Consider the following 10,694-nt stretch of genomic DNA (forward strand, 5'->3'; position numbering starts at 1 on the left):
CAGATTTTTATCCAAATAATAGATGAGTAGAATTTGTAGAAGCTCGTATTAGATACCATTCATTGTTAAGATCGATAATCCATGAGTATCCTACAAAGTGCCTTACAGGCCTTGTACCGCACGATTTCCCAATACGAGGCTTCTCTATCTTGCACAACCATTACAGCATATTTATGTCATGATCCATTAACCAATGTCAAAGAAAGAAATTCACCCTAATTATTAATTTAACCAAATTCCTCGTCAACCACTTGAGTTTCTTTATGATCAAAAGGGACCCAGAAAAAGAAACCTTAAGAGTCTACCAATATAGCATGGTCCTGCACTGCCTTCAATTTTTCGAGCTTTAGAATGAAGTCCATTTGGAATTAGAGGATGATGTTGTGCAGTGGTGTGCGCAGTACCGTATTATACACTTTTCGAACCATTGAATCGTGCATCTGATGGCTCGAATCTCATCTCGACAATCAAAGGCTGCGCACACTACTTCACAACACCAATATGAAGTCCGTCTATTTGGGACTCTGGAGGTCCATAAAATATCTAAAGCAATTATTACGTTATAACTTCTCGAGTGATTTCTCCAACCACTACAAAGGCAACTGGTGTAACGTCAATTATATAAGGCCGACTAATATTTTTGTTTTCTAAATTACTCCTTTAACTGCATAAAAAAATAAACTGCCAAGATTTTAATAATTTCGAAATTAATTTTCTTCTCGCCTCTCTTTCTACTATTGCTCCCGTAACGGTGCTCCAAACTCTTTTTAAACCATACGTTTGTGTAGCCCCCAGCATGTAATGTGTGGTGTTGATTGCCGACATAAATATATAGTAGAAAAGAGTTTAAGGCTCCGTTCCGGAACGCAAAATAAGTACTTATTTTTTAAGAAGGCAATTTCAAGCTAAAAAACGATGAGCTTATTGAAATCTAAAAATATGCAATATGGATCTTGTTTGAAAGATCTCAATGAGATCTTTAATACGGTGTAAAAAAAATTTAAAAGTTATTTTTCATTTACATTATTTTTGAGTTTAAAAATGTGAAATAAGTACTTATTTTTTAAGAAGGTTTTCTGGAACGGGCTCTAAGGCACCTTCACATGATGCTCAAAAGACATTAAATAATTACTCATTTTCTATGCGACTTCCACACTCACCGCGTATGCCTCTTCTCTACGCGATCCGTACGTACCTCGCATATGACTATTTTCTCTATAATTTCACATGCATCGCGTTTGCCCGGACATTTAAATAACAGTAGTACTAATAATAAGCCATATATAATCAGCCCCCATTTGCACATGATTTGACTCTCTCTCTCTCTCTCTTTTTTTGGGTATACCTCCTGAACTCTCTCTCTCTCTCTCTCTCTCTCTCTCTCTCTCTCCCCTTTTTTTGGGTATACCTCCTGAACTCTCTCTCTCACTCTCTCTACTTTCTCTAGTTCTGTATCCATGGGAAAAGTAATCAGAGATCTAATCGGAGTAATCAAAGACAAGGCCTCAGCATCAAAGGCAACCATAATCTCCAAACCAAACACCCTCTCTCTCCGCCTCTCAGTCCTACGCGCCACCACCCACTCCCCCTCCACGCCGCCGGACGAAAAGCACCTCGCCGCGCTCCTAACCCTGGGCGACTCCTCACGCGCCACCGCCTCCGCCCTCATCGTGTCCCTCATGGACCGACTCCGCCGCACCGGCACCGCCGCCGTGGCCCTCAAGTGCCTCCTTACCATCCACCACGTCATCAGGCGGGGCCCGTTTATCCTACAGGACCAACTTTCCGTGTTTCCCGCCGCCGGTGGCCGGAATTATCTTAATCTCTCTGGGTTTCGCGACGGCGCCACCCCGGCCACGTGGGTCCTCTCTGCTTGGGTCAGGTATTGGTTTGGTATTGTTTCTTTCGTTTTATTTGATATATTTTTCGATTTATGCCAAAAATCTTAGCTTGATTATATATTAGTATAAGAGATTAAATTCCTTCTTGCAACGGCCGAAACTATGTTATGAGCCTCGACCAGACCAATCTCGCTCGGATCATGTACGCGAGACCTGAAATGGTCGCACACAAAGTCGTGTACAAATGTTGTACCCATAGGAGGGCTCTATTTGATGAAGGGTTGGAGATGGCCTTAGAAGCCTATGATGTGTTACTTCTTTTATTACTCCATTTTAATTTCACGCCCACATAGCAAGATACTCCGTATGTTTCTGTTTAATTGTTTTCTTAAAACTTTTTCCATGTGAAACCTATAACAATTATCAAAATGATTTTCATACAATCAACCAATAATAATATTCTTATACGACTCTCTAATGATATAGTATCTTCGGAAACCTATAACATTTCTCTTTGGACAGTGATTTTCGTACTCCATCTGCGCCCCCAAAAGTGGGGGTGCGTTTTGATTCATTTTGGCAACCATTACTTCCACCAAATGTACCGACCAAGAACGATGTCAAAATTTGTACTTTGGAGTGGTCAGGATGACCGCATCCTAGGGAAAAGATTGTCTACCTCTAAACCAGGATAATTATGAAATTATCTAACAATAAGAACTGAATAAAGCAATTGTTTAAAATGAGATTAGAAATTTAGATAGAGTCATATATGGCACGTTTTTTTTTTTTTGGGGAAATACTCAAAAAAATAAAAAAAGTAAGGCCATTTTTCGAGAGTTTTCATAGTTTAGGGATTATATGATGAATACCAAAACGTTGAGGGGCCGCTCCGGTATGCGTTGGATGGATCGTACGGTCCTCAGTAGGATTTTATATTTGGAAACTGATTTTTGCGCTCAATTTTTTTACTGATGGTGCTCCGCTTTTAACGTAAAGTTATTAGTAACTTAATGAACAAAGTGGAGCGCGAATATCAAAATCCTTATATTTTTATTTCGAAATTATATCCCATCGACATAAGAACACGGGCTCGAAACGAGTTTAGAGCGACGACAAAAGTCGTGCCTCTACTAGATCTCAAGAGCCATATTTGTTTGATCGAATATAAGCGTTGAATTGGATTTATTCCAATTCAGATTAACTATACCCACAAAATGTGCATGTGTAATGATATTATTAATTTGGTCATTAACTAAAATAAGTATTTATTTTTTGAATTAAAAATAATGTATTGTGAGAGAATGATCTGTCTCGTAAAACAGAAAATAAGTACATAAAAAATAAGAACCTTAGCAAAATAAGACTTAGTTTCTACATTATTTTGGTGCGTTCCGGTTTCAAAGTTCATGACGTTTCAGAAGTTTCTTGATTCATGGTTTTAGACTAATTAAGTCTTTTTTTCTATATTATATCCCTTTTATGATTAATAATAAATCTGACCACAGGTGGTATGCTCGTTACCTAGAAACCCTTTTGTCCACCTCAAGAGTTCTTGGATTCTTCCTCTGCTCAACTTCAACCACATTAGAAAAAGACAATCAAGACGACAGACTCTCGTCGTATCTCAACCTAGATTTGATTCGAGATGTCCATTCTTTGGTTGCGCTGATCGAAGAGACGTGCGACGCGCCCGATTCCCTCCTCGTCGAAGGCAACAAGATATTGTACGAGGTCACGGGTTTGGTGGGCGGCGACCATCTCTCGGCGGTCAACGAGATCTTGTCACGACTTGGCGAGTTGAGCCAGAGACTGAGTTGTTTGAGTTTCGACGAGTCGGTCGAGTTGACGCGTGGGTTGAAGAGGTTAGAGGATTGTAGGGAGCGAGTGGAAGTTTTGTTTAGTGTAAAGAAGCCTTTGGTTGAGGGTTTGTGGGGTTTGGTGGGAGAGTTGAAAAATGGGGTTGGGATGGTTAATGTGTGTAGAGAGGGTGGGAAGTTAGTGAGTGAGGGGAGGAGAGAGCAGGGGAGCGAGTCGGCTCGGTTTGTTGACCGAGTTGTGGAGCGTGGCGACTCGGTTCGATTTTCTTCGGCGAGGTTTGGGTTTAACAAGTTGTCTTTGATGGTTTTCGATTCCGTTGAAAGAACCGCTTGATTGTGAAAGTAGTTTCAATGTTTTCGTAAGAGTGTTGTACGTGGTGTGAGTTTTGCTTCATACCTTTAGTAGAAATATATTGGAGGAGATTTTCAGCGATTTTAATCCAAGTAATGAACGGTCCAGATCAATAGGAGCTCAGATTAAATCCAAGTCGTCTGGATCGGCTTTGTAGTGTGGTTGTGCACCGTAGGATTTTCAAATTCTTTTTGGAAAATGTAATTGTACATAAAATGTAATTGATCGAAATTTTTTACTTTTTAGATTCCTCTCGTCATGACGAAGCAATAATTCCCAAAAAATTGATGAGAAACTAACAAATGAGAAAAAAATTTGAATAAGGACAAAAAATAAGCCATTTCGACTTATTTGTCCAAACATGAAATCCGATATATTATTTGATTGGAGTAATAGTGATTGGACTGATAATTCGATATCTCTATATATGATATTATGTATTCTAATCGATTATCTATCCAAGGGTTGTTTAATTCAGACAAAAAAAAAAAAGATTAATAAGTCAAAATCGAATAAGCAATAACTATGAATATGTAGAGTCCAATTTGATGCTCATATGTGGTCAAGCAAACGAACTCTAAATGTCCGTTTTATGCATTTTCTAATCGTATTTGACTCTGCATATTGCTAAAATACGTTAAATTAACAGTAATTTTATGAGGATATATATGGAAGTGTCTCCAATGATATTCAAGGTATCTGGTGTGATCAACCTGACTTTTGGTGTTTATCATATGCACGGAGGCTGTTAATGCCACGGAGGGTTTTGTTTGTGCCACTGGAATTAATTCCACACCATTCAAATATGCCTCAATTGCCCTCCCTTGTTATCTGCTACTAATTTGTTTTGACTTCTCCCTAACCATTTAACTTTCCCAAACTACCCCCTCGGTGACTTTCCTCTAATCCACAAACAAATCCCACTTTAAATCTTTTTCATTCCTAATCCAATTTAATACTCCAGGTCAATAGCAAAACACCATTGGCAAGACATAACCAGAAACTATTAGAAATCAAAATTAACATTCTCGTCCACAATTAAAGATGCATTCTATGAAACATTACAAATTAACCAGAAATGAACTATGAAGTTCCAAAAAAATAATCCAAGGAAAAGTTGTAATGCGTCCTTCATTTAGCCCTTGACAATCATTATTGACGGGAAAGATGTCTTCTATTGCCTGTGGGAAAAAGAAAATTGTTATAACATAGATCCTTTCAAATTTTGGAAAACTTAGTACTCCCTTCATCCCTAAATAAGTATCTCCTACGAAAAGACATGCAATTTTTGAAAAAAAACTAAAGTACTTTCGTGCATAATTTTTTTTTTCAATTTCTTCGCAGTGAATTAAAGAACTCATTAGATCTTCAATTTGGTGCAAAGAAAATTGAAAAAATTATGCACGGAAGTATTTTATTTTTTTTTCAAAAATTACACGTCGTTTCGTAGGAAACATTTATTTAGAGATCGGCGGATGGGGTATATAGAATTGTAAGTTTTTTTCAAGTAAAATTAAGACAAAAACAAATTAAGCAAAACAATGGACAAAGAATTAAACTTACCGTTCAATCATCCAACCAAAAGCAGTTACTTGAAGTAGAAATTGTGTGTAGGTCAATCACATTCATAGTCGGTCCATCATCATTTGGATTAGCTATATGACTTGCATTAAACTCATTTGTCCCAAATTTTTGCGGACATGTTCGACTATTATGACCAACACCTTTACAAATGCTACATTTTCGTTTAGTTGCATCCACGATCTCAAACTTCGAAGGATTTCGTCTTGTTGACCCAGATTTCTTTCCTTTCTTTGACCCCGATGGACGTCCTTTAGGACATTGAACATTTGGCTCAAAAAGTAATAGAAGTGATGGATTTACAAGTTGAGAAATCCTCTCTTGAGCGCGGTCATTTTGAGTTGGAGGCCATGCTTCATATTTATCTTCCAACTCATGGATCAATCCTTTGAATACTTCCCCACTGGTTTCTCTACCATCAGAACAAGTAAGGGATATCATATCAATCCTCCATTATGAGTGTATTGCATCAAGAGGTAGTGCCTTACGTTTCCAATCAATCATCTTATGTGCACAAGGGAGACCCATTGTTGCCATAAGTGTTCCGTGCAAACTGGCTGCATTGTCCCATGTTTAACCATTTCATATTGTTTAAGTATCTCTCGCATAGCATACACTGACACACGATTGATGATTTCTTTAAAGAAAGAAATGTTGCAATTGTGAGGTATTCGAATCTTCTCACTTGAGAGTTGAGCATTTATCTCTTTAAATTCATTCTCAATCGCAAGGCATATCTTGTTCTTCACTTCACTTGATGGAGATCACCGGTTGAAACTTGCAAATATTTCTTCAATTTTCCATGAGCACCTTCCGCCCTCGAAGAAACACGATTTCCAAAATGAGCACACTTTTCAGTCCATGCTTTTACAAATCGTTCTTTAAATGGAAGCCATGTCCTTTGAATATAGCTTAACACGTACTCCTTCTCATTGTAGAGTAGTTCAAATAATTTCCAAGCTTCATCAAATGCCCCTCCATCTGGAGAGCTTATCACCTCGTTCCAAGTATCCAAAAATGTGGTCCAATCCTCTTGAGTTTTAAAATGAGACTTGCAATTCGCCAAAATATTTTTCTCAATATGCCATACACATAAAAGGTTAGTAGTTGTTGGGAAGACAACCTTTATAGCATTCATCAAGGCCAACTCCCTATCGAACACAATGACAGTAGGATAACAAGCGGGACCCAATATTTTCCTAAACATTTGTAAAGCCCAAACGTAATCTTCTTCTCCCTCTTTTGCCAAGAATACAAAGCATGAGTAAAACGAATTGTTAAAACTTGAAACTCCAACGATATCAAGTAGTTGCATCTTGTATCTATTAGTCTTGTAAGTGCAATCCATCACAAAGACAGTTGTATAGCTCCTTGTCAATGCAATGGAAGAAGGGTGTGCAAAAAATAGATGCGTCAAATGACCATTTTGATCATGTGCAACATAAAAAGTAAAATCACCTTGACAAAGCTCTTCAAATAATGCTTGGATCATAGTTCGTCCGGCCAAGTTGTCATTTTTAAGTTTAACCTTCATATTGTAGATTGTTCTTGATATTGCCTGAAGTTTCGGATTCCCTTGTCGAAGTGAAGAAAGTATTTGGCGTGGTGGTACCCCCGATCTAGTCATCTTTTCAATGCTCATGATCTCTTCTTTTGACAAACGACGACAAGAAGGATGTCCAGACATATCACTTGAAGGTTCATGATTATGTGAACTATTCTTCACTTCAAGAACCCAAAAGCCATCCGCATGTCTCTTACTGTAAATTTGAAAAGGACAATCTATAAGACGAGTTGCCAGTCTTCCGTTGTCAACGCTCTATCGGAACATGCCATTTATTGCGGGAACGTCCTCCCCTATCACAACCAATGATAACATATTCGTCCTTTTTGGAATTTTTGATAGATATTGCATACCCTTGCATTGAGAAAAAATCTCTAAGAGTACCAAGAAGCTCTTCACGGGATTGAAATTTCCATCCAAGTTGTCCAAGTATGTCATTTTGTCTATTTTCTTCTATTTCGTTACCTTCTGCAACGATTCTTTCTTGTTCAATTCGATCACTTGAAATTCCAATGACGCATTCAATTGCTTGTTCAATATCCATTCTGCAAATCATTAAATTGACATAAGAAAAAGTTCAAGGAAGATTATCAACTTGATTGAAAATGAAGTTACGAAAATAACATAAATTCCTAAAAACACATAGGAGAGGATGATGATCTGGTAGTCTATTAACAGAATCACAAAAAAATATATAAAAAAATACCTTGAATATTGATAAAGAAATGGAGTGAAGGTGACGTTTTTTTGTGTATGTAGAGGACAGAATTTTTTTAAGATGAACGAGGAGTTTTAGGAAGTTATTCTATGTAGAAGAAAAGATTTTGGTTGATCTTGTGATAGTGGAGTATTAAATTGGATTAGGAATGAAAAAGATTCAAAGTGGGATTTGTTTATGGATTAAAGGAAAGTCACCGAGGGGGTAGTTTAGGAAAGTTAAATGGTTAGGGAGAAGTCAAAACAAATTAGTAGCAGATAACAAGGGAGGGCAATTGAGGCATATTTGAATGGTGTGGAATTAATTCCAGTGGCACAAACAAAACCCTCCATGGCATTAACAGCCTCCTATATGCACCCCTCAAAATGTTATGAATTGTAGAGAAAATGTTATGAATCGTATTGTTAAAAAATTACGAACCATATAAAAGTTACAAGATACATCAAAACGTTATGAATCATAATGATAATGTTACGAATCATACTGTTGAAAGGTTATGAATTCTAGAACAAAAGTTACGAAACACACTAAAATATTATGAATGAACCATAAAATAAGTGCATATGGTACTCCATTTTTAGGGGTGCGTATTGTAGATTTTCCCAACAATCTAACATATTAACCACTAACGTTTTTATTTATTTATATAACTCAGCTATGCAAGCCAGTTTAAGCGCACCGTGATTAATCTTGGGGCCCAATCCTACCGCTCATTTGCGGGGAGTCCAATTAAAATCGGAGCAATAGCTCAATATGAACGGAGCCCCAAAGAAGTTGATATCGTGTGTGAGATTTCGACCCTGAGACATTAGGATAAAAGAAACTCTTAAATCTCAGACCTTCACCGGTACCGGACCAAGTGACCAACCTTTGGGGTTAACCACTAACGCTACTTTGTAAAAAAAAAAAAATTGTAATCTAACCTTTGGGATATCGGCAGTTCACTAGATCATCGAGCAATAAATACCAGTGCTTATGAAAGACCAGCAGCTAGTTGGGACGCCGAGTCCCGAAATTACAGCCCCTCAAAACGCCGTCATTTTGAGGTAATTTGGGAATTCTCGCCTAAAGAACACGTGAGCCCCTCTCTCTCTCACAGTAACACACAAGCTCTCTCCCTCTATCTCCTCGTCGTTTTCTTCTCCAAGAACTGAACTACACTATGGAGTACTCAATAATAAAAATATCATCCCCTTATCGTTGATTTATTATTGTCATCATGCAAAAGGATTTTACTCCGAAAATTCATTTCTGAATCAGTTCTTACATGAAAAAAAATACTCTTCGCTAAGAACTTCATTTGAGAAGGGATAAATTCGAATCTCGATTCTTCTAATTGTGAAAGGTGAGAGAACCCACCGTATGTCTATCGAATCTTGTGTTCCTAAGCGAAATCCAGATAAATCTATGTTTTCTCAATCAATTAGCAAACCAGAAAGAATCACAAGAACCAATAAAAATCCAATCAAAGATAAAGTCTAATACCAGAGAGCAAACATATATAAAATCTTCAATTCGATTACAATCATGAACACGAAACCCTCCAAAAAAAATAAAAAACAGAGATCAAATCCTTGTTGTTTCGGGCCGAATTGCCCCATACTAAGAATTTCTCAAAGCTCTTGGACTTGTTTTCAACTCACATCTTCTTTCATTACTTATATAAATATATATATATATATATATATATATATACAGTCATTTTTTCAAATGAGGAGGTCCTTATTTTAGATAAAATAAGGATCTCTTCATTTCTCCGATTTTCCGTTCGAATTACAATGATCCGAGCCGCTCAATATGTTCAGAACGTGATTTTGAGAGTACGCGTGAGGAATCAACAAAAAAAATGACCAGAAAGGGCTTCATCCAAGCAGTTTTTATTTGAACCGTTCGATAAAAAATAAAAAAAACTGATCGGATGAAGCCTTTCCGGTTATTTTTTTTTGTTGATTTCTCGCGAGTACCCTTAAAATTACGTTCTGAATACATTGAGCGGCTTGGATCATCGAAATTTTATCGGAAAAGGGAGGTCCTTATTTTATTAAGTTAAGGAGGTCCTTAGGAGAAGGGATATATATATATATATATATATATATATAGTTAGGTTCCGGTGAGGGATCCCTCATTTTATTAAAATGCGGGACTCCCCTTCCCGATTGAATTTCAATGATCCGAGCCGCTCAAAGTAATCAGAACGTGATTTTAAGGGTCTTCGTGAGAAATCAGCAAAAAAAAAGACCGAAAAGGGCTTCATCCGAGCAGTTTTCATTGAACGGTTCAAAAAAAACTGCTCGGATGACGCCCTTTCCGATCATTTTTTTTGCTTATTTCTCGCAATAACCCTTAAAATTACGTTCTGCACACATTGAACGGTTCGGATTTTCAAAATTTGATCGGGAAATGAAAGTCCCTCATTTTGTTAAAATGAGGGATCCCTCACTTGAAAATTTCTCTCTCTCTCTCTCTCTCTCTCTCTCTATATATATATATATATATATATATATATATAAAATTTGTCTTCAGATCAAATGTATAATCTGAGTACTCAGATTGTTCTAGTTCTTCTTTGGTAGTACAAACAGAGATCAAATCCTTGTTGTTTAGGGCCAAATTACCCCATACGAAGAATTCGTCAAAACTCTTGGACTTGTCTTCATCTCAAATCTTCTTTCATTACTCATATCTTTAATTTGTCTTCGGATCAAATGGTTAATTTTATTACTCAGATTGTTCTGGTTCTTCTTTGGTAATATTGCTGCTCATGTACCTCTTTGGAGATGGATGAAAAAAATTCGTGGGGTTGAAGGGTGAGGTGGAG

The 10,694-nt window shown here is 37.2% G+C and overlaps 2 protein-coding genes across 2 annotated transcripts; one reads left to right on the forward strand and one right to left on the reverse strand.

Moving 5' to 3' along the window:
- Positions 1-1,457: 1,457 nt before the first annotated feature.
- Positions 1,458-4,258, forward strand: LOC131302377 (putative clathrin assembly protein At4g40080). Its single transcript, XM_058328951.1, has 2 exons — positions 1,458-1,882; positions 3,350-4,258. Exons 1-2 carry the CDS (start codon positions 1,458-1,460, stop codon positions 3,993-3,995), a joined length of 1,071 nt encoding a protein of 356 aa, XP_058184934.1. The 3' UTR covers positions 3,996-4,258.
- A 2,081-nt stretch (positions 4,259-6,339) lies between these two features.
- Positions 6,340-7,702, reverse strand: LOC131303151 (PKS-NRPS hybrid synthetase cheA-like). Its single transcript, XM_058329943.1, has 2 exons — positions 7,512-7,702; positions 6,340-7,354 (listed from the first exon to the last, which is right to left on the reverse strand). Exons 1-2 carry the CDS (start codon positions 7,700-7,702, stop codon positions 6,340-6,342), a joined length of 1,206 nt encoding a protein of 401 aa, XP_058185926.1.
- Between the last annotated feature and the right edge of the window lie 2,992 nt (positions 7,703-10,694).

The sequence above is a fragment of the Rhododendron vialii genome, chromosome 10a (assembly GCF_030253575.1).
Source record: "Rhododendron vialii isolate Sample 1 chromosome 10a, ASM3025357v1".
Taxonomy (NCBI): domain Eukaryota; kingdom Viridiplantae; phylum Streptophyta; class Magnoliopsida; order Ericales; family Ericaceae; genus Rhododendron; species Rhododendron vialii.

Coding starts and splice junctions, on each gene's coding strand:
- LOC131303151 (XM_058329943.1), bottom strand. CDS start 7,702: ATGGATATTGAACAAGCAATTGAATGCGTCATTGGAATTTCAAGTGAT. Junction 7,355..7,511: donor GATTTTTTCTCAATGCAAGG/GTATGCAATATC, acceptor TCAAATTTACAG/TAAGAGACATGCGGATGGCT.
- LOC131302377 (XM_058328951.1), top strand. CDS start 1,458: ATGGGAAAAGTAATCAGAGATCTAATCGGAGTAATCAAAGACAAGGCC. Junction 1,883..3,349: donor GTCCTCTCTGCTTGGGTCAG/GTATTGGTTTGG, acceptor ATCTGACCACAG/GTGGTATGCTCGTTACCTAG.